Source organism: Antechinus flavipes, chromosome 2 (assembly GCF_016432865.1).
Source record: "Antechinus flavipes isolate AdamAnt ecotype Samford, QLD, Australia chromosome 2, AdamAnt_v2, whole genome shotgun sequence".
NCBI classification, from domain to species: domain Eukaryota; kingdom Metazoa; phylum Chordata; class Mammalia; order Dasyuromorphia; family Dasyuridae; genus Antechinus; species Antechinus flavipes.
Genome location: NC_067399.1, coordinates 501,937,667 through 501,962,918, shown reverse-complemented (window position 1 = coordinate 501,962,918; position 25,252 = coordinate 501,937,667). Strand labels below are relative to the sequence as shown.

General features: G+C 36.0%; 1 protein-coding gene across 3 annotated transcripts in view; it reads right to left on the bottom strand.

Annotated features, from left to right (window-relative positions):
- The window catches only part of FUBP3 (far upstream element binding protein 3), a 79,614-nt gene extending 60,665 nt beyond the window's left edge, over nt 1-18,949 (bottom strand). Inside the window, exons 1-2 of one of the 3 annotated variants that reach the window (XM_051980200.1) lie at nt 18,684-18,949; nt 5,762-5,870 (exon numbers count right to left, since the gene is read on the bottom strand). In XM_051980200.1, the coding sequence (XP_051836160.1) occupies nt 5,762-5,870; nt 18,684-18,770 (196 nt within the window). In that variant the 5' untranslated portion in view covers nt 18,771-18,949. The remainder of the gene's footprint in view (nt 1-5,761; nt 5,871-18,683) is intronic. The other 2 variants (XM_051980199.1, XM_051980201.1) reach the window with 2 other exon arrangements.
- Between the last annotated feature and the right edge of the window lie 6,303 nt (nt 18,950-25,252).

Genomic DNA, 25,252 nt, shown 5'->3' with positions numbered 1-25,252 from the left:
AGTGAAGTGTATAGAGCACCAGCCCTGAAGTCAGGAGGACTTGAGTTCAAATCTGGCCTTAGACATTTAACACTTCCTAGCTATGTAACCCTGGGCAAGTCACTTAACCCCAAATTGCCTCAGCAAAAACAAAAACAAAAAAAAAACACTTTTTATCTAAAAAATAAAAAGGAGGGATTGCTAGGGTAAGGGACCCTGCGGAGAGGGAGTACAGAGGCCACCTCAACCTTTGGGGCACAATAAGTTTTCTGCCACATTGCAGAAATGTCCTTGTTGAGCAAGGAGCAGTGATGTGTGATATAGGAAAGGGTTTGGTCTGAGGGTCACAGCGCAGTTGCTTGTAAGCAGGGATGCCTTGACAGGGCCTCTCGCCTGCGAGCAAGACACCTTGCTGGAATAGTGGGATTGGCTCTCCTCCCATTGGCAGATACCATGCATACGCAAAGACCACAAGCTGCTTCTCTGAATGGTGATTGGGGATTTCTTATTGTTCACATGCTGATTATGCTTGCAAAACTGTATTATCAACAAGGCTGTACAGCATAATAAATTGGAGCTCTTTTTATACTCTATGAGTCTCCTGCCTCATTCATCTCACCTCTGAGATCAAAGGGCTCATATACTTTAAGTTCTCAATCAAGATGCTTCAACAGGAAAATAATCATACTTTGAAGGAACCTTATTACTCTGAACATTCTGATGTTCAAATAAACAATCACATTTCTTTACAGTAACACCTAGAATAAAGACTAGTGTAAGAAATCTGAAAACTACAGCAATTCTTATCTTATCCTCCAGTTCTCTGTCTTCTCTGAGAAGAGTCTGTCTCTGAGCCTCTTAGTCCCCCCCCAAGAGAGCCACCAGGAGTCTAACCAAAGACAGAATGAATCTCTCTCTCAATCCCTGTGAGTCTGAACCAGTCTCTCCCAAAGTGCAGGAAGAAGAGCCACCAGGAGCCTGATCAAAGATGGAATGTCTTTGGCTGAGTTTGTCCCAGCTTTACATGCTCTATTTTAATTACATCATCATAGGTATGAATCTTGTAGAACTATATTAAGTACTAAGTACATATACTGAACTAGAGAACTATTGATCACCATGATAACCTAAATAACCATTGTATTATCAATTCCACCTAGCACCCTGTAAGAATTCTTGTTTCAAGTACAGAATTCTGGCCCATGACAACTACCCACTATCATTCCTTAACAGTATATGGAACAGGGGCAGGTAGGTGGTGTAGTGGAGAGAGCACCAGCCCTGAAGTCAGGAGGACCTGGGTTCAAATGTGATCTCAGACACTTAACACTTCCTGGCTGTAGGGCCCTAGGCAAGTCACTTAATCTCAATTGCTGAGGGGGGTAAGGGGAAGAAGAGGGGGAGGGGGGGGTTAGGGTTAGTATATAGAACACCAAATACCAAATAATGAAAGCAAATTTTTCACAAGATTTGCTTTCTAGAGAATCAACAAGATATTGATGTTAACTCACACATCATACTACCCAATTAAGGGAAAGGAAAAAAAAAAAAAAGAAAGAAATCTGGATTTAAAAAGAATATCAAAGATTCTCATCTCAAAAACTGAAAGTCAAAATATTAAGGCATTAAAAGAAGTCAAAGCAGTTCAAAGAGCAATTCAATAATAATAAAAAGCTGAATATATACTTTTGAGGTTTGGGAAGTAAAGGACTAAGAGCTGAGAACCTTGGAAGGAGGATGTACACATTTTTTTCAATCATTTCTAAGTTCACAAGTCCAATACAATGAAAATCTAAGTTAGGTCAAACAAAAACCACTTCTCATCATTAACATAATGAATGCTGTTCTTTTACAACAATATTATATTAATTATGGATACTAATTCAGGTTGTAATGATGCTCTGATTCCAGTATAATTTATTAGTGAAGTTCTTGATGATATTAAGCTGTTTTTTTAATATGGGTATTTGTTAGAATACCCCTTGATGGCAGAGACTGTTTTTATCTTTCTTTGCATGCTCAGTGCTTAGACAAATCCTATTACAAAGCTAAACAAATACTTGCTGACTGTTATTACTTATAATCCATATAATGCACTAAATTTTATTAATTTATAATAATATGCTTCATAATCTCTACCATTCCCATATATAATCTATACTGAACACACTAAATCTAGACTCCTTAAGAAGTTTTAACAGTTTCTGGTAGTGATGACATAGTCCTGACATTCCCCCCACCCCACCAAATGCACAAGTCTAGTTCCTTTGATGAAATATTGCTCATTCATTTTAGAGATAAGCCTCTTCCAGTTACATTTGATCCAATACTTGTGCCCATTTTATTTTACTATTCCTTAAAGTGACATGTGTTTATTCTAAAAGTTTTTCAATAGGTTTTTGACCTGTTTATCAATTCAAAAGTTTTATACTACCCCTACTACCACTACCACTGACATAATTATTAGTAATACTGGCAACAAGAGTGATAGTCTTTCAATTTTCTCTGTTAGCTATGATTTCAGAATGCCACTAAGTTTCTTTAATATATGCTCATACTTAATATGTTTGGCATATAGGAGACTAAGGTTTTTGTAGTTATCAACTTCAACCATAACTGATATTTAAGCTTGAAGCCATCAGTTCCCATCTTTCTTTGGTATACATTAAGAATTTTATACCTATCAAGTTCAAATGACATTCGGATATCAATGGAGAAAGTGTGTTGTGATGGAGCTATAGAGTTTGATATCATCTTTTCCATACACATGACATTCTTATTTAACTCCTTTAACTTGGAAATCATACTTCATTCTACTTAAGAAAAATGATAACATACTATAAATATAAGTCTTAAATTGTCTCTCTGCAAAAGATTATTTTATGTTAATTCTTGACATTACTGTGCTGGTGGCATATTTTAAAAAGAAAATGAGTTTTCCATATGAGTATTAAATACTCAGCATTTTTACTACACTTGGGTTTATTTTATATATTAGCAGTATGTGAATAAATTAGTAAGTGAGGGCCAAGTCAAATGTTTTGTGATAATTAACAGACAATACATGCTATAGTTTTTTGGGTCAAATTGAATGATAAGAAGTTGCTCTTTACATCACTTGGATTTCTTAGAATTCTTACTGTTTGTGAATCAACGGACTGTTTTCTTAAAATTACAGATTTTTTTTCTTCATATGATTTGGTATAAAGTTTACAAGGAAATGCTTGGTCTCTATTTGCTAGCACTGTCATCTTTTGATAATGATATTTTCTGTCAAGACAGACAGAATCAGGCATAAATCTGAGAAGTTTAAGATGCTTTAATGGAAATTTAAGTTGCCACTTGGAAGCATTTAAAAAATTATGGATCTTACTATACTTCAGCATTTTCTAGTTTTTGTAGAGGGGCTAAATTTCCAGTTACTTCCTTTGATGTATCTATTATATCAATCTCTTATTAATGATATGTAAACTGTTTCCTGTTTGATCTAACTTCCAATGAACATGTCTTTCTTCCAAGATTCTCTCTCATCCGATCTTTTCAAGAATCTATAATATAGTTTTTGAACACTGTGGGAATTGTTTAGTTTTCAGGGGTGCTCTGATTCTCTGAATCATCTAACCTACTGGCTTTTTCTTTAGGTAGTTAATTGGTTCAGCAGCCAAAGTGATCTTCCTAAAGTTCAGTTCTTTCCATCTTATTTTCCTACTCAATAAACTCCCGGGGTTCTCTATCACTTCCAAAATCAACTATAAAATCCTATTTTAAAGCTCTTCACAACCTGGCCCCTTCCTATCTTTCCAGTCTTTTTATGCTTTATTCTCTTTCATGTGTTCTACAGTTCAGTGAAACCGGTCTTCTTGCTATTCCTTTTCACATATTCTTTATCTCCTGATTATCTAATATTTGCTTTTCACTGGCTCTCTCCCAGGCCTAGAATGCCTTCCCTCCTCATCTCTGCCTCTTGTCTTCCTTCAAGAGAAGAAACCTTCTCTCCCCCTCCAGTGCTCTGATAGTACTTCCAATTACTCTGTTTGTACATCTTATATTTATCTTATATGTATAGGTGTTTGCATGTTACTTCCTCACTAGACTGTAAATGCTTTGAGGAGAGAAAATTGTTTTTGGTCCCCTCCCCCCTTTTTTGTAATTCTAGTGCTTAGCATGGTAACTGGCCCATAGTAAACATCTAAAAAATGCTTCTTGACTAATTCCAGCAATCTAGAATTTCTAATACATTTTTGTTTTTTCAGATTCCTTTCTGAATGTTTCTTTTTTAATTTTCTTTACTTGAGTAAAAGAGCAATAAAGTTTTTATTCTGGGTACCAACTGGATATTAATGCCATCTTCCAGTGTCTTTCCATATATCTCTATCTAATAGCTTTCTCAAGGTATTTTTGCCATGATGGTTTGACACTGGCTCTTAAGGGCATTTTTAAGAGTTTTACTTTTTCTCTTATGATTCTTACCATGCCAGCCACCACATATACTGCTGTGGGCAGATCCTGAAATGTTTTTATACTTTGTCAAATACTGTGAAAGAAGTTCTTGATTCAAAATAGTTACAGTGGATTTCAGTTTTTTTAAATGGTTATAGCAGATAGTAGCTTTTAAAAATTACTGTTTTGTTATCATTGATTTTCAAGTTAGATTCATGCCATCAAGTGCAAAAAAGACTTTTTGAAATTACAGTATTTGAAACTAAGTATTGCCATCTACCTCATCTGTTGTTATTAGGTCTAATTTCTGAGGTTAACATTGTCAAGATTTTCAATGATCTGGGATTCTTTAACTTTTCCCTCTTCTGATTTTAGTAGTTCCTCAATTTTATCTCTTATTTTAATATAAGCTGAGAAATAAAGCTATTATTTTGTGTTGGCCCTTTACTTTGCCATTATTGGCAAATATCATGTGACTTGGAGCCAAGCATATCATCGACCAAAAGTAACATAAACCCCTATTTTATAGATGTTAAGATGTTTGCAATTCTGTAAATAGTACTGCTAACTTGAAGTATTCCTAGCTTTGGTCCATTTCATGTACACTTATGATGTACCCATTTTAGTGGTCAGAACCAGCTGCATTGAATAGCCCATCAGGTGAGATGCTGACAATTATTTCTCATTTGTTCCAATGTATCTTGCTTGTTTCCTTGTGATACCAAATCTTGAATAGGGCCAGTCAGCAAAATATAGCACCCTTCCTATTTCTTATTAATTTTTTAGGAGCAGTCATATTAGTAATCCAATCAATGTGGCAGCAGAATCCAACTTGCCAGTTTTTTTGGGTTCTTGACAGGCCCTCTCAGGATATGAAGTTTCCATTGTACATGGTCCCATTTAGTATTCCTCTACTTTGCTGCTATCTCCTGTCTCTCCTGACATGGATGATGTGCTAGAGATTATCTTTCTGAAAATATCTATATTCCAACATTCAAGTTCTCAGAAGATTAAACTCACATGTGTTCACTAAATGGATGGAAGACTAAATCAACCAATACACTGCCTTTGTCAAACTACTTCAAAACTGATTTTCAAAGCTAAATAAAATCTTCATTTCAAAGATAAGTCAAACCTAAAAAGAAATTTTATCTTATGAAGGCAAACAAACTACTTTCTTACTGACTAAAAAAGTCACATTTGCTTCTTAGAATTTCATCTCAAATACTTCCTCTACTATTCCTAATAAAAATGAAAAGGTTAAGGTAACATTTAAAAATAGGAATTTCAAAAAGATTCACAAGAATCTGAAAGGATCACTACCTTATAAATGGCAACTTACCTCCATCATCCAAAGGTCGTTTTTGTACTCCATAACCATAAACTGAAGGGTCCACTAGAGGTGCGGAATTATTCAAGTGAGGAATTGCATCTCCAATTTTGGCAGCAATCTGTAGCGAGAAGAAAATTAACAATTAAGTCAGATAATCTAAAATCATGTCTACCTCTAAGGAAATAAATGAAGTCTTTCTTAAAAGGCTGCTAAAACACTATTTTTCTCTTTTATTTAAGGCTAAATGCCACAATGGTATAAACATTTTAAAAAATCATTATTAGCTAGCTTTTCTTTTCCTATTATTGAACATGTAGCTCAAGGAGGGAGTGGGAAAGAGAATCTTCCTCTAATGTTTATTATGCTATACTTTGGAATCCATAGCTTTTAAATTATTATTTTTAGAAATGTGGTATCTTAAAGCATGTAACATAAAACATTAAGGAGTAGTGGTTCTTAATACAAAAATATTTACCAGAGTTTCTTTCAAAAACTGCAATACTCCCCAGACATATCTAAAATGACTTGATTCACACACAAAAAAAAAAAAAAAAAAAAAAAAAAAAAAAAAATCACTCTCTAGGAAACACATCTGTTGAAGCTAACTTTTACTTACATCATTCCAAAGGGCCCAAAATTAATAGGCTCTGCTGAGAGGCTTCCTCACAGGGTTCATATGTTCCCTGTCCCAGATATGAAGTGACAGTTCTTCATCTCCCTATGTGAAAAACTCCCAGCATTGTGAGAGATAAGAGAAGTTCCCATGTGGCCAACTTTCCCTTTTTTGAATTCTTACAGAATTTTGTTAGTATCGTAACTTTTTTTTTTGTATTACAGGTGTTTGATTTTCTCTATCAAAGATTATAAACTCTTAGAACGGAGGTAGTGTTTCCATTTATCTTTTATCTTTTTGCACAATGTTTTACTGAAATGAATTAGGAAAAAGCATATATAGAAATTTCAAGTCAATTCAACCTTTTACTTTCCTTACGTATCCCGAGCAACACAGCACACTACTTAATATGGTAGGTGACCCATATGTCAGATAGTGTACACTTTGTACTAAAGACTTTTCCCTGACCCCAAAAGTCCTTGCCTGTAAGGAGCCAATCACATATGTTGAAGAATATTGGTTGATATTCTACTGGGGGGAGGGGGGAAGGGAGAGGGAGAATGGGGACAGGCAAGGAGAGGGAAGTGGGGGGCAGCTAGATGGTCAAGTGAATAGCTCTGGAGTCAAAAGGATTTAAGTTCAAATTTGGTCTCAGACACTTAATACTTCCCCAATTGCCTCCCCCCCAAAAAAAATTAAAGAAAATTGCTAATAAAAATTTTCCCTTGATATTCTATTAGGGATGTGTAAAAAGTATTAAGCTACTATGCTGCAGTAAATGGATAGGATCATAGGTATAAAAGTGAAGGAGTTTTGGAGTCTTAGAGAGGTTAAAGTGATTTGCGCAAGTTAATATAGTATTTTAGGAAAGGATCAATTTTAGGAATGCTGTAGTAAAGATTATTGCACTGTATGGGGGGCTAGACTATAGCCCTATATGAGAGTACATGTCTGACTGAAAATATCATCTTAAAAAAAAAAGAAAAAAGAAAAAAAAGGTTGGGGGTTTACAAAATTATAATGGAGTATAATATTTAATTTTAGAAATACAAGGCTTCTCATTGTTCTAGCTATTTAGTTCTTAGCAACAGGTATCAATGTTACACTTATTTATAAATGTCAACCCTACTGATAGCCTTTTTTCATCTTTATATTACAATGTCTATATTATTTTACTAACATTGGACTAAGCATACTTTTTTTTTTTAACTTAGGAATTATATTTAAGCAGAAGAAAATATACTTAAAACTAGTGATGTTGATTAATCTGACTTAGGTAAGCATAGCAAACAGATTAAGCAACCAGCTGAGGCACCTATTCAACACATTAAACTGTCTTTGGTGGCAGTTTTATGGTCAGATCAGATTGGTGCATGTCACCAAAGAGGCCCACATTAAAGCAAATTGGGTGTTGAGAACAAAGAAGTATGAATAATAGGTTCCTCTAAAAACTGCTTTACTCAAAATATTAATGCACTGTTGGTGAATTGGTCCAATGATTCTGGAAAGCAACTTGAAATTTTAAAGTGACTAAAATGTCTATACCCTTTATCTCAAGATTCCTTTGCTAGGCATACACCCTGATGAAGTCAATGACACAATGGTCTTACATACACTAACCTATTCATAGCACAGCTTTTTGTAATAGTAAAGAAGTAAAGAAAAAGCAAATGCCCATTGACTGGGGAATAAACAAGCTGTGGAACACCAGTTAATCAAGAAACATTTATTAAGCATTTACTATGGCCAGGCACTGTGCTAAATGCAGGGATACAAAGAAGCAGTTTCTGCTTTCAAAGAGCTTACATTCTAATAGAAGAGATAATATGTATATAAAAAAGAACATGTACAGTACATACAAAGTAGATGAAGATAATCTGAGGAGGGATGCTCTGTAGCTGGGAAAAATGGGGAAAGACCTTCTGCAGAAGGGAGAATTTTCGATGAGTTTTGAAAGAAGCGAGAGATTCTAAGTGGTATAAATAAGGAGAAAGCACATTAGAGGTATAGGGACAACCAATACAAAGACATAGTAGAGATAGAATGTCATATGCAAATGACAACTACGGTAGTATGACAGGACAGTATGAAGACTTGAAAGTAAGAAAGAGGCCATGTTGTGAAGAACTTTAAATGCCATATGAAGTGCTTTACATTTGACTCTGGAAACACTAGAATTTACTGAGTAGGGAAATGGCACAGACTTGTGCTTTACTAAAACTGCTTTGGCAACTCTGTGAATGGATTAGTGAGGAAAGATTTGTGGCAGAAAGAATGATTGGAGGGTTGTGGGATATCACTGTGCTGTAAGAAGGGAGGAATACAAATACAAAACCATGAGATGACTTATGTGAAATGATAAAAAAAAAATACAAAGCAGAATCTGAAAAAATAATATACATGAATAGTTCAATGTAAATATAAGAACAAAACAACTGAAATAAAATATTGTGAAATCGTAAAGACTAAACCTAGGCCCAAAGAAGAGATGAGAAGGCACCATTATTCCCTGTGCAAAGGTAAGGAACCATAAGCATAGAATACTACAGATAATCAGACATCAATTTGTTAGTCAGTTTTGCTAATGTTTCTCCCTCTTTAATTCCTATAAGGGACAGGTCAGACACAGTATAATAAGGAATAGCTTCAGACACACTGGAAAATAGAAATGATGTGAAAACAAGATAAATCAATAAAAATCTCCTTAAAGTTAATTTAAAACTTATGGAAAAAAGTTTGGAAGGCAATTATGGTACAAATATGGACCACAGGGGGGAAAAATACACCTTGAATCCAAATGTGAGCAATAATTATACTTGCTCTAAAAAAATATATATATATATATCTAATAAAAATAAGATGTATAATATGTATTTCTAATTTTATAGCATTCTATCTTCTTTTAAATTAAAAAAAAATCATATGGATATCTGACCACTTATAATAAAAAAGATGATTATTTCAATGCTACCTTTTAGACTTAAGGCAGGAAAATATGAATTTAAGAGTTATGGTCACTTCAATATCTAGTTTCTGATTAGAATGCCTTTCATTAAGAACCACATATTATAGATAACAATCAGGAAGTAAAAGGGTTAGTGATAACGATGGCAGGCCTTTGTCCTTAAAGACATGGCAGACAGCAGTCTACAAAGAGTTCAATGTTCCAAAACCAAGAAAGGACAAGAGCTTTGAGAGTAGACATCAATGAAGTTCTAAAAAATTACAAATTCACAACCAGGAATCAAAATATCTAATCCAAAACACGAGTCACAAATACAAAACCACTCCTTCTTCAACGTATTTGTTTCCTAAAGACAAGAACACTAAATTTTATTTTAAAAAAAATTATAAAAGTCTTTTGATGCAAGAACACAAGTTTTTCTGATTTAATATTTCAGTTTATACTGTTATATAGTTAAGCTATTTACTTAATTAAATAGATTAAAATGCATAGCATTTTGCTGCTTAAAAACTTTTTTGATCACAATTCAAGTCATCAGAAGTCTTTTGGTTTCAATTGCACCAGGTCTAAACAATTCCCACCAGCAGGAAAACCATATTGGTTAATTCTATGATCTTATATCTTATATGCAGTAGCTGACAATAAGTATAAATCACCACACTTAAGGGAAGTAAGGACAAGTTCATGTTTATTAAGTTATAGGTCAGAAGCTAAGTTGAGACACACTGAAGGCAGAATATATTAAATCCAAGTAGCATTCAATTCTCATCTAACTGAATGACCTTGATTACATATTACTGGGCTTTTGTGCTTTATGAATGTCACCCTTTTTTCTTTTGAGGTCAATAACAAGTATAAGTATGTGCCATCTTTGTACCACCAGAAAAAACTAATAGTAAAGTTATCTTATCTTACTAAAATATAATATGGCTAAAATCCCACCTATAAGAGACTTTTTCTGATCCATTAGGGCCTTTTCCCTTCAAAACTATTTCCAATTTCCTAACAGTTGTTTGCAAGTTGTCTTCTCCCATTAGAGTGAATTCTTTGAGTCGGGACTCTTTTTTGCCATTTCTTTGTATCTTCAGTGTTTAGCACAGTGCCTCAAACATAGTAAAAGCTTAATAAATGCTTGACTTGATGTATGACGTATCATTTCAAGGATTTTTGAAAACATATAAAAATTGTCTACTAATAGACATTTAATTTGTATTAAAAATAGAATTTCCAAAACATCTTTATTATTATTATTTTTTGATAGAGCCAGCAGAGATTAGTTGCAACACTAGATATAACATAAAGAGTACTGGACAGGAACCAGGTGACTTCTACTCGGGTTCTGTCACTTGGTACTTACATAACCTTAAGCAGATTATTCAACCTGTTTTTAACATTTTCTCAACTTTAAAAGAAATGGACTAGTTGGCTATGTTATCATTTTGTCACACAAACCTATCATAGTTCATTAAAACAAAAAGTGAAACATTTTCATGATAGTATCTTATATATGATGGACATATGCAAAGACAATCAAGAGCCTCTTCCACCTCTTTGGCCCTAAAAGCTGCCAAAGAATCAAGTCTTGGACCTAGTTCCATGTTACTGAATGTTGCAGCTCCCTTTCCTATGGCCCTGTGAAGGTGTACTGACAGTTAATTAAAGAATGAGTTTGTATCACCACCCAAAGACTTGGAGATGGTATTACAACAGCATTCATTTTTTGCTCTGCTGTAAGTCCACTATGACTTCAATACCCACCCTTCTTCCAAGTAGTAGTCTTAAAATTTTCAACACATGGCCATAGCCAACTAGCTGAGCCTCCCCATACCAAGAACGAGTCACTTTTGCTGACTCCAGCCCATTCCTCTTCTACTATTAGTTTGTGTCAATCTTGGCAATCAAGGCAACAATAACATTCAAGGCAATTTCCACTCATTTTGTCTTTTGATTTTCTTTCAGTTACTAATTAACTCATCTATGACATAACAAAGTGATTTTTCCTTAAGTATAATTCTATCTATCACTCCCCTACTCAAAAAACTCTAGAACCTCCCTACTGCTCGTAGGACTAAATAAAAATTATTTAGTTTTTCAAGTCCTTCCCAACTTAGCTCCAACCTATCTTTTCAGCCTCATTATATACCACTTCCCTGTTCTTCACCCACGGCAGGCACTTCACCTTCCTATCTCTGTGTCTTTGTACTGTCTGTCCTGTAGGCCTCTAATGTACTCACCTCCCTACTTCTGCCTCAAAAGAATCCTGCACTTCAAGATACAATTCAAGTACCAAGTTCTACTTTTTTTTGATCCCAATCTTCCTTCCCTAACTATCCTGGATTGAGTTTGTATTTCTATGTTTTCATCCATATGCAGTTACTTGTACATATACATGCTATCATACGTAATAACATTAACTTCTAAGAGAGTGGCAATTAACTCATTTTTGGTCTTTTAATCTCTAGTGACAAATCGAGTTATCTGTAAGGCAAACAGAATGACTAAATGCTATAAAGACAACCATCTGGAAGTTAAACAAGCCTAACTACAGAGAAAACCTTAGTTTTAAATCTGGAATACTACAGCCAGGCGTGCTTTACCCAAAGTCTTAAAAGACTTTAATAGGTTTTTGTTTTCTAAATCTTCAATGCATTGTGTGCTTCATGGTTCTTTTATGTCCCCCAAAAAATTTAATGTGATCACTACAGTGAATTGGTTTTTAAACTTAGCTACATTTCTCAATCTGAGTAGGTACTAAAACATCATTCTATCTATTTTTATAAAAAGCTCTAAGGAACAAGCATTCATGCCAGTCTTTCAAATGGTTTCTTATTATCTATCATCAGGACAAAATACTTGATCATGTTCCTAAAAGTAATATATCTTTTCTTTTTCTAAATATACTCATAATGAAACTTTGAGATGCAAAACATTTCTAAGTGGGATGACTGAAGGGCAAAGCAAAAGAATGAAAATGCTACACAAGGATTGGAGGGTGGTTTGGGTAGAAAACCAATTTATCATGTAAATAAAGAGGAAAGACTCAAAATGAGATACCTGCATGATTTCAAATCCAATCTAGCAAGTATCATAGACAATGTCTGGGCTGAAAAGGTTCAAGAGATGATCAAGTAGAATCCCTTGATTTAGAAAATAGGAAAACTTAAGGCTCAGAAAGTGATTGGCAGCTACAGTGGCAGAGCTATGTTTAGAGCTCAGGTCTCCTGATCTGCATACATTTCCCATGCTATTACACCAAACCCTAGATATAGCAGATATTTGCTCTTTGAAAAACATGAAGAATGGTACTAAGTCTAAAAGGCTCAACAAACTAAAGGTTCAGCAGGAATTAAAAACATGGTAAATTCATATGAGCTGTCTATACAAAGTAGGAAGAATGTATTTTTTAGCTATGGGAAACTCCTGAATTTAATTATTATTGGAATGTTTGTGGAGTTAACATTTATTCCTCAACATGGAACTAGGTGTTTTGGTGCCTTTGCCAATGTAAAATGATCTAAGCTATCTCACTGTGTATTATACAAGGTTCTACCATAGCAAACAAGCCTAGAATAAAATCTTAGATGAATACCATGGATTTTCTAGAGCACTTACTTTTCTTTAAACTCTTATGTGAAAAACAACAGTAAGGAGCCAATTTGGTCATGAAGTGCTGAGTAATTCTAACTTATCCACACTTTAACCAATGGCTCTTAATAGGGCTTAAATTTAAGGGTTTAAGGACTAAAGACTTAAGTTTACTGGGATGTCATCAATTTTGACATTATAGAGATGTCAAACCTAAAGGCCAATGAAGCTTTTTGTAAGATATCCATGTTGCTCTTTTAAAGAAAATTTGGTGACTGCAAAAAGAAGTTTAGGTACCATAGACTTAAATCTGTCCAAAGTTACAACACACCCACTAATTATGGGCTGTAATAGATTCAAAATATGTATTAACATTTTAAAGAAAATTTAAAGGAAATATAATAGTTCTAAAGACTTAGTTTATGCTGGGATAACTGGAAATTAGTATGGCAGAAATTAGGCAAGGACCCACACTTAACACCACATACCAAGATAAGATCAAAATGGGTCCATGACCTAGGCATAAAGAACGAGATTATAAATAAATTAGAAGAACATAGGATAGTTTATCTCTCAGACTTGTGGAGGAGAAAGAAATTTGTGACCAAAGATGAACTAGAGACCATTACCAATCACAAAATAGAAAATTTTGATTATATCAAATTAAAAAGCCTTTGTACAAACAGAACGAATGCAAACAAGATTAGTAGGGAAGTAACTAACTGGGAAAACATCTTTACAATTAAAGGTTCTGATAAAGGCCTCATTTCCAAAATATATAGAGAACTGACTCAAATTTATAAAAAATCAAGCCATTCTCCAATTGATAAATGGTCAAAGGATATGAACAGACAATTTTCAGATGAAGAAATTGAAACTATTACCACTCACATGAAAGAGTGTTCCAAATCACTATTGATCAGAGAAATGCAAATTAAGACAACTCTGAGATATCACTACACTCCTGTCAGATTGGCTAAGATGACAGGAAAAAACAATGATGAATGTTGGAGGGGATGCGGGAAAACGGGGACATTGATGCATTGTTGGTGGAGTTGTGAACGAATCCAGCCATTCTGGAGAGCGATCTGGAATTATGCCCAAAAAGTTATCAAACTGTGCATACCCTTTGATCCAACAGTGTTTCTATTGGGCTTATACCCCAAAGAGATACTAAAAAAGGGAAGGGGACCTGTATGTGCCAAAATGTTTGTAGCAGCCCTGTTTGTAGTGGCTAGAAACTGGAAAATGAATGGATGCCCATCAATTGGAGAATGGCTGGGTAAATTGTGGTATATGAACGTTATGGAATATTATTGCTCTGTAAGGAATGACCAGCAGGATGAATACAGAGAGGCTTGGAGAGACCTACATGGACTGATGCTAAGTGAGATGAGCAGAACCAGGAGATCATTATACACTTCGACAACGATATTGTATGAGGATGTATTCTGATGGAAGTGGATTTCTCTGACAAAGAGACTTAACTGAGTTTCATTGGAGAAATGATGGACAGAAACAGCTACACCCAAAGAAGGAATACTGGGAAATGAATGTGAACTATCTGCATTTTTGATTTTCTTCCCGAGTTATTTTTACCTTCTGAATCCAATTCTCCCTGTGCAACAAGAGAACTGTTTGGTTCTGCAAATATGTATTGTATCTAGGATATACTGCAACATGTTTAGCATATATAGGACTGCTTGCCATCCTGGGGGGGGGGAGGAGGGAGGGAGGGGAAAAAACGAAACATAAGTGATTGCAAGGGATAATGTCATGTAGAAATTATCCTGGCATGGATTCTGTCAATGCGAAGTTATTATTAAATAAAATAAAATTTATTATAAAAAAAAAAAAAAAAAAAAAAAAAAAAAAAAAAAGTGCTGCTGCAGAATTAAAAAAAAAAAAAAAAAAAAAAAAAAAAAAAAGACTTAGTTTAGATGTGTCAAACTAGAAGTCTGCAGGATAAGGCCAGCCCCAGGCTAAATTGAAACGGGGAAAGTTTGATAAAATAAATACACAACACAATATTAATTTGTGATTTTCTAAGTCAACATGCACCAGCCATGTTTCTATTTGAATTAGACTCCAGCTCCCTTCCAAATCAACTTTTCTAACTAATATTGGGGGAAAGAAATATGTCAATTAGGAATAGCAGTATAACTTAATGGGAAAAAACACCTTAAGAGTCAACTGGATTCTAGTTCAGACTTGGATATTACCTAGATGAACAACCTTAAACATCATCACAAATTCTATGAGCTTGTTTTCTCTAAGAAAAACAAATATGTTTCAACTACATTTTCTCTAGAGTTTCCATGAATTTTAAAGTTCTATTCCACAGGAACTACACTCTAAAACCGAATTACCTAATAACTTTGTCAAAGAAGTTATTTTCTTTAAAAAAAAAAAAAAAAAGGTTTCTGCCTCTTGCTCATTGGATGATAATCCAACGAAAGATTGACTATAGTCAATGTGGTCTATAAATACTAACCTAGTAGCACACACAAGATTTATGCTTTAGATCATCTCTAAGACTCATTAAAATTCTAAGATTCTGTACAAATAAATCTTTAGAACCATTCAATTTTCCAAATAAAATTCCTACAATATGAATGATTACTAGTACATAGAAAAGTATTATACTCTATTATAAGATAATCACAACTTTAAATTAGTAACTGTTATTGTTTGTACATAAAGACCTATTGATACTGCCATGCTTTGAGACTTTCATTCACTAAAAAAACAAACAAACAAACAAACAAATTTGTAGCAATACATACAAGGTCTTATGTCATACAAAAATGTATGCCTTTGCCTTATGACTACCAATAGATATTTCTGTAAGGTAGCAATTTCCAGGGTTAGAAACACAATTTGTGGTCATGGAGCTCAAAGAAGCCAACTGAGCCATCCTGGGATGAACCCATTACAATGACTTCATTAGTATCTTACTCTAATTTAGTTAACCAGCAAAATCTGATGGAAATAGATTATTTTGAGCATCTAGATAATTTTAACAATCACTGACAAATATCATTGCCAAAATAGAGATCTTGATAAAAACGACTAAATCAAGTAATATACTTCAGTACTTCTCTTTACAATGATTAAATTGCCTCAAATGTGACTCATTTAAATTAGTAGACTTAGCTAAATATGGACAATTTTGGATAACACTTTTTAAACATGGTATCAAAGTATACCTAAAGACCTAAAAATGAGCTAACAGGATACCAATTCATTTATTTTAGAAGAAAGGGTACAAATGATTTCTAAGAAACCTTAAATGTGCCAAATAAGTGAGTTATTAGGTTTGATATACTGAAACTTCCTACAGACCATAGCAGAGCATGAATCTTATTCTTCCCCACTCCCATATTCCAGCAGATAAAACATATAAGGGAATTTACTTAGATGGACTTAGTCTTAAGAATTTAGTTTCTACCAGTGGACTACATAGCTACTTAGCAAAAAAATTATGGCAAAATTGAAGGAAACTTGTGGTGTTTTTTTCCCCCCATGCTCTAAAATGGGGGTGGCATGTGGTGAAATCACGTCTTCCTTAGATGGACCTATCTGTGCTTCAGTCAGGAATACTTACAGACCAGATGCACATAAAGACATAAAATTCTTTAAGGCAAAATCTAGTATAAGCCACATATTATTGTTGATTTTCTAACATTCAATTCCTGACCAATGCAAATCTATTAAAATAAACTTAAAATGACCCACAAACCTGTGTTTTATTTTTTTTAAAGGTCAGCAAGTCCTTGGAGATAGTATCGACTTTCAGCTGCTAACATACAGAAGTAATACATTCACAGCAATTTTCTCCATTGGGCTTATTACTACTCCAGTCAATGGTGCATTTCAGAGCTGGGAACATTTCCAATGAAGTTTTCATTGCTAGTAGTAAACAACATTGCTTCAACAGTCCATAACTGGTCAGCATTTAAGAGGGTCTCCCTCTTGAGCAGGTTGTCCAAGAATAAAAGCTCAACCACTGGCTCAAGAGAGGCAGAAAGTCTTCTCAATGGTTCAAAATGCTTTTTAAGTTCAACTACAGGCCTTCTGTACCTGAGGTTCTGAGCACTTTAGGGCAATGGCTATAATCTTCCCGAACTCAGAAGGCCAACAAGGTGGCTGTCAAAACATCAGCACAGAGTGAAAGCCATTATATATTAGTAGCCAGTGAGAAACATGGTTCAGGACCCTGTACTGCAGATGAGAGCACTGCAACTTGATGGCAAAGCTGAAAGAGGCAGAAGGAAAAGGGAGTTGGATGGCATGTTCATCCATGACAGCCACTGATTTGCTCTGTAGACTAGGCAAAATGAATACTCACTACTTTACTGGTTGGAGACTAGGCAGTAAGCAACAGTGCACCAGATAAATTTTTAGTTGGAACCACAGGGTTGGAAAGTTCTGGGATCCGACATAATGTCTACAGGAACATCAACATTAAAATGAAAAGTCAATATCTGGGAAACAGGAAGATTTCCCTCCCCTGGAATACTGGAAAGAGATGTAAAGACCACATCTTCAAGCGCCAGAGTGGAGACATTCTTCTAACACAATGAGTCCTGTTGCTTTCTGTTGGGAACCAAGCAATAATCAGTTTTAGCCCAACTTTTAAAGTAACAGTTAGTGCACCTACAATTAAATATGAAGAGGTGATGAATGTGTGAAGAATATACAGGAAAGACACTCAGAAAAAGAAATTCCATTATTAGGGCTAACTTGTACGGCAATTTTACACACTTACACAACACATTCTGCTCTAAGAATCCTAAAAGAAGTCAAGCAGTATCTGTGGCTGTTAGCTCATTCATCTATTGGATATTGAGTAAGAAGATTTTCTTAAGAATTTATCATGCAATTCCCCTCTTTTTATAGATAAGGTAACTGAGGCATCTATAACTTAAACTATATGCCTCCTCATCTCATAAAATGAGTTTTCTTAACTGACAAGATGCACGTTGTTGTCAAAAAACTATCTGGTCAGGCGAGTCAGTATCACCGATATTTCTGATCTTGTCAAAACTCTCCCACTAAGTAGGGGGACAATGCCATAGGAAATTCCTACCTGAGGGGTTGCCTACATACTTTTGCCCCTCCCATTCCGAAAACAATCCCTTCCCTTTTCTTTCTATCATACGGGAAAAATCATTCCAGATTCAGGGCTATGAAATCATAGGATTTAGAGATGGAAAAAGCCTGAGAAAAGAAACTATAAAATAAAAACACAGTACTAGAAATCACCAAGGTTCTTTCCAAGCTCCAAATCCTACTGCTTCTCTCGGATTAGTCTAAAAACTCTAAAACTATTTCTACTATAACACTGAGACTTGCAGATAATATTTGTTGTTTCTTCTGTTCTACTTCTTCTCCCAGCCCCATATTCTTTCCGTTCCTAAAATCTTCTGGCTCCCAAATTCTCACGCAGAACTCCCGCCTCCCGCAGAGGTCTACACCTCAAGCTACCGGCCCTGGGAGGGAACCTGAGTCCTGCTGGGCAGGAGACAACCCCAAGGGGCTTTTTAGCTGCATCAAGCAGTCGACTCCCACAAAGCAGGCCAGGGCTCAGGCCTCCTTTCACCAAAGGCCTCGGCGCCGTATTTTGCAGTTTCTGCGGGACGCTGAGCAGCCAGGCCCCGTCAGGGCGCCGGCTCCCGCCCGCCCCCCGCGGCCTAGCCCCGGTCCCCCGCCCCCGGCCCCGCCTTGGCCTTCTCCGCTCCCCGTCAGTCCGCGCCTAGCCGTACCTGCCGGACCCGGGTCAGAGCGTCCACGAAGCCATCAGACTTCATCCCCACCGGAGCCGCGCTCTGTCCCTGTACCAGCTCCGCCATTACAGCCGCCGCCGCCGCCGCCGCTGCCGCCGCCGCCACTCGGCTCCCCAATCCTGCTTCTCGCTCCGCTTGGGGACCCGTAGCCGGAAAGGGAAAATCGCTCCACTTCCGCCGGAAAGGAAGCAAGGGGGCCCTCGGCTGGACTCGAGCAGGACGGTGGGCGGGGTCACAGGCACGTGATCTCGGTCGGACCGGAACGAGACTGGGGGTGGGAAGATCTACAGGTGGTTAGGCCGGCAAGGGGACGGTGGCCTATTAGGTTTGGAGAACTGTTCCAGGAAATGCCCCTTTTTTAAGGAGGAAGCATGTCGTGACTCAACCTTCTACTCTGTTGTTGTCGCGACATAGTGTTACGACATGGTGATAGCGTGATTATTCCTGTCGATAAGATATTATGACATGACTAATTTGAACCTGGTGAAATAGCCATGGTGGGCATGACGTTGTCCCAAAGGCTTGGCTCTTTCGAAGGCCTATATTTTGAAATAAACTGTTTACTTAGCAGGTGTATTTAGAGCTCAGAGACCATCTAGTTCAAGTTAGCTCCCTCAGTTTGGAAATAAGGATATAATGCTTGCCATCTAGGGGAGGAGATGAGAGGAAGGAGAAAATCGGAAACACAAGGATATGCAAGGGTAAATGTAAAATTATCCCTGCACATGTTTTGAAAATAAAAAGCTTTATTAAAAATTTTTTTTAAAAAAGGACATAGATCAAGAGAAGTTATGACTTGCCCTAAGCCACACAAATAGAAAACATGAAAAATGCAGCAAAAGCTCCATTTCTATGATTCTTGCACAAGTGCTTTTTGTATTACACTGGCTCCTTCTGTTACAACTAAATAACTGGGCAGGAATAGTTTGAAAAGATGAACTGATGGTTCAGGGAATGAATTCTTTACTAAAAACCAATATTATTCCAGCCAATTCGCCTTAAATTTTGGAAGCAGCCTGGTGAAATGAAAAGAACATTGGATTAATTACAGAATCCAATTTGAAATTGAGACTTGACAAGAGTCTAGCTCATGCCTGAAAAAGAATCCTCACTACAACACACCTACAAAGTAATTTTTGAAGACCACTCAGATTTTTTTTTTTGAAAGATCTCTAGGAGACATGAGTTCTAGTTCCAATTTAGCCACTAACTATAAATTTCAACAAAGGCCCTTCTCCTGAAAGAATATCTTCTTATCTTTAAAAGGAGGGACTTGGACAAATGGTCTCTAACATCCAGCCAACAGTTCTATGTTCTGTGGTTCTGTCTGGGTTCTACTGAGCCGTTATGGCATGTAGAACTTCTAAAAGCCTGAATTCTTTCACCATGATTGGGTTGCATTGAGATGGGATTGTTGTCTATCACTCCTTGCTGTTGCCTGGCAACACAGCACAGGAATGTCACTGGCATTGGAGCTATGACATCACAAAGAAACAGTATACCATAGACAAGAAGAGGGCTGGTTTCCTTTTACACATTCTTCACAGGCAATGAGTTCTTAATGAACACTCAACACTGTAGTAAGATCATTGTTTCTATGCTGAATCAAAATGCTGTTAGACAAAGGTTTCAGGATGTGAGCCTTAGAGTAAATAGTCTTAGAGTAAAATATCCAAGTTCACTTAGTTCAAAATAGATTCAACAGATAAGAAAAGGGACTTAGAGCTAAAAGAGAAGCATTTATATGACTCCAGAAGGCAGAACAAAGACCAAGGGATAGAAGTTTCAGAAAGGCTGGTTTAGTTCATCATCAATTTAGGAAAAATTTCTTAATAATCAGAGTGGTCCACAACTGAAGTAGGTGACCTCAAATGTTAGTGAATTTCTCAGGTATAGGAAATCAAACATTTATTAAGCACTAGGGTGGAGTCAGGCACTATGCTAAGCCCTTGGGCTGCAAAGAGGCAATTAAAAAAAAAAAAAAAGATATTGCCCTCTAGGAGTTCACAGTTTAATGTGAGACAATATGCAACTATATATGGGATAAACAGAAAGTGCTAGGATTTAGGAAGAATGGGAAAGCCTTTCCTGTAGAAGGTAGGATTTTAACAGGGACTTGAAGAAAACAGGGAAATGAGGAGGCAAAGATGAAGAAGGTGAGAACCCTGAATTTGGGGGACAGCCAGTGAAAATGTTCAAGAGTTGGGAAAATGAAGTGTCTTGTTGGAACATGAAGGAGATCAGCGTCACTAAATTACAGAGATGTGGAGGGATATAAGTAATAAGACTAGAAAGGCAGGGGGAGGGACACATTACAAAAGGTTTTGAAAACCAAACACAAGATTTTATATTAGATTTTGGGCATGATAAGGAATAAAGTAGAATTTATTGAAGGGGCAGGGTGACATGGTCAGACCTATTCATTAGAATATCACTTTGATAGCTTATTGGAGAATGTACTGCTGGAATAAGGAGAGACTTGTGGCAAGTAGACCAACCAGTGTGCTGATTATCTGCACCAGGGTAGTAGCAGTATCAGAAAGAGAGAAGGCAAAGATGTTATGCAGGTAAAATCAAAGTTGGTCATGACAATAGATTGGATGTAGGGAGTGAGGAGTCAAAGCTGAAACTATGTTTTGACTCTCAGAGGACGGTGATATTTGCAATACTAACAGGAAAGGTAGGATTTAAGGAGACAGATAATGAATTTAGTTTTAGACATGTTAAGTTTAAAATATCAATAGGACAGGTAGGTCCAATAAACAGTTGCAGATTTGAAATGGAGGTCAGTAATGAGAGTAGAACTGGATAAATAGATTTGGGAATCATCAGCCCAGACATGATAATTGAATCCACGAGAGTTAAAGAAATGAGCAGGTGAAATCTAAAGCATCTAAGGCAGAAGCCAGTATTACATCCATGGTCACTTTGCATGAGTGGGGTGAAACTCTAATAAAGAGGAAAACCAGGAGAAAATATTGAATATCCCAGGCTGCAGAGAGGTCAAAAAGGAGGGAGATTTGAGAAAAGGTCATTAGGTTTGGCAATATGTTGTTATTTTTGTTCAATTACTTCAATTATGTCTGACTCTTCATGACCTCTTTTGGGATTTGGGATTTTACTGGAGTGGTTTGCCATTTCTTTCTCCAGTGGATCCATATTTAGCATTAGGAGATTATTATTAACTTTGAAGAGAGCTGTTTTGAATGAATGATGAAGTTAGAAGCCAGATTGTAGAAAAGTGAAATCTTTCTTTGAACTCCAAAGAGACTGTGGACCCAGATTAAAAATCTTTGATGTAGTCCAATTCTTTTAAACTGAGGCCTAAAAGGAGAAATAACCTAAAGTCCCAAAGCTAGTTAATGCCAAAGCTGATAATTCAGTATCTAACATATTACTATGATCCTCTCTTTAGTATTTCTTGATTGCCTAAGAGTGCATAAGGGCTTGAATATAAAAATTTTGAATTCCTATAGTGACCCAAATTACCAACCTTCATATGCTACTTTAATATTTCAGTTGGTAATGGTACTTATTCATATAGTACTTTAAGATTTATAAAGCATTTTCCCTGAATTTTCCTGACACATCTGTTGTGGATCTTTTTCAATTGATCCTTTCTCAATCTCTTTAGCTAGTTCATTATCATGTTTCATTTGTACTTTAAAGCTCTCTTCTGCTCCCTCTACTTTTCTCTCTACTAGCTTTTGGAGATCTAATCATCTTCTATAGATTCAATTATCTCTGTGCAGTTAGATAACAAATTTGCTCCCTTCTCTCTCTTTCTCTCTCTCTCTCTCTCTTCTCTCTCTCTCTCTCTTTCTCTCTCTCTCCCCCCCCCCCCCATCTCAAGGGCTAATCCATCTTCATCTAGAATTCCCATGGATATCTAAAATTCATCAATTGTACACCAAAATCATTATCTCTCCTCCCTTTCCCCCATCCTCCTCATCCCCATCCCTCAATCCAACTTTCCTCCTTCTAACTTCCCTGTTTCTATTGCTGACTTCCTAATCACCAAGGCTTACACCATGGAAGGCATAGGTTTGTAAATCCACAGCTGGAAAGGACCTCGTTTTCTAGAAGAGAAATCTGGGCCCAGGGAAGTTGCCTAAAATTTTAAAGGCAATCAGCTTTAAAAATGGGATTTGAACCCAAGCCCTCTGATTCCAAGATCAGTATACATGCTGCTGTGGTCACCACCCTTGTATCCAATCAGTTACTAAAACTTGTTGATTCCCCTTTCTTAAGATCACATGTATCCCATTCTCTCTATTCATACTACAACCACTCAAGACTTGCTCTCATCACCTTTTACCTAGACTATTCTAATAGCTTTTTAATTGGTCTCCCAGTCTTTCCCTATTAATTACACAGTTATCATATTGATATTTGTAAAGCACAAGTCTGATCACATTACTCCTCTATTCAAAATACTTTAGTGGCTTACCATTGCTTTTGGGTTAAAGTTCAAACTTTGGCTTTTAAAACCTTTTACAATCTGGCTCTAGATTAGCTTTTTAGGATAACTATATAGTACTTCCCCTCAGACTTTCTATATATACACATATACATACACCATACATGATTCTCCATATTCAAATTCTGATTCTTGTGCCTTTCTTTAGGATGCACCCCCCCCCCAATCCTGGAATGCTTTCCCTCCTCATTTCTTGGAACCCCTAGATCCCTTCGAGTATCTGCTCAAATGCCACTTTTTTTTTTTACTCTCTCCATGCAAACTTTATATCATTAAACATTTTTGGTGTCTGATGTTTCTCTCCTTTTTTCTTGATAATAACTTTTTATTTTCAAAATACATACAAAGATAGTTTTCTACATTCACCTTTGCAAAATCTCATGTTCCAAATTTTTCTCTTTCCCTCCTCCCCAAGTAATCCAATATAGGTCAAACATGTGCAAGTCTTCTAACATGTTTTCACATTTTCACATACCATTCTGCACAAGAAAAATCAGATCAAAAAATTAAAAAGAGGGGAAAAAAGCAAGCAAACAACAACATGAAAGGTGAAACTACTATGTTATGATCCACATTCAGTCCCCACAATCCTCCTTCTGGATGCAAATGGCTCTCTCCATCACAAGTCTATTGTAATTGTCCTGAATTGTCTCAATGTTGAAAAGGACCATGTCTATTACAGTTGATTATCACATAAACTTGTTGCTGTGTACAATGTTCTCTTGGTTCTACTCACTTCACTTAGCATCAATTCATGTAAGTCTCTCCAGACCTTTCTGAAATCATCCTGGTGATCATTTCTTATACAGCAATAATATTCCACAACATTCATGTACATTAACTTATTCAGCCATTCCCCAACTGATGGGCATCCACTTAGTTTCTGGTTCTCAAGTGCCACTTCTTTCAAGAGGCCTTTTCTAAATTTTTCTTCCTTTTAGTTCCATCATTCTATAATTCATTTTGCATATAGCCTGTATTTACCTTGAATGTGTTATTCCTCTTATAAAATGTAAGTCCCTTGAGGGACTCATTTTCATATTTATATCACCATTATTTACCACAGTGCCCAACACTTGGTGGATAGAATATGTGCTTGCTGATTTATTGATTGAGGTAAAAGCTCAATTTTCCCGATGATGAAACTGACCTAAGATCACACAAGAGGTAAATATCCCCAGTGGGATTCAAACCTAGGTTTCTCATGACTTTAGGTAATCTTTCTTGGATATTGTACTGTTATGTAAATGTTTGATAATGTGAAATGATTGAAGAAATTTAAAATATGTTTTTAACATCTTTTAATTTTTTAATAGATTTAGAGCTAGAAGAGGTCTCAAGGGTCAATTTGGCCTATCCCTTCATTTTATAAGAAAGGAGCACAGCGCAGGGAAATAATATCTCCAGTGTTATATAGGTAATAAGTGATTGTGGCAGAATTATAAGAATTTAAGCCCCTTGATGCCACATCTAGAATTTCCCTGAAGCATACTAGATTATCTTGTAAACAATAAAAAAGTGTGTATTACCAAAGGATTTTCAAATTATGCATACCCAATGATCTAGTAATGTCTCTAGTGGATCTATATCCCAAAGAGATCATAAAAGAGAAAAAGAACACACATGTACCCTTTTTGTTGCAACAAGGAACTGGAAACTGTTGGATGCCCAATGAGCTGGGAAATAGCTGAATAAATTATGGTATATGAATGTAATGGAATATATATTCTATAATAAATGATCAGCAGGATGATATCAGAGAGGACTGGAGAGACTTACATGAACTGATGCTAAGTGAAGTGAGTAGAACCAAAAGAACATTGTATAAAGCAACAAGATTATGTAATGATCAGTTTTGATGGGCAATTCTAATAGACTTGCGATAGAGAGAGCCATCTGCATCCAGAAAGAAGACTATGGGTACTGAATGTACATTACAACATTTTTACCTTTTTTGTTGTTTTCTTGCCTTTTTTTCCCCTCATTTTTTCCTTTTTTGATCTAATTTTCCTTGTGCAAAACAATAAATGTGGAAATATGTTTAGAAGACTTGCACATGTTTGACCTA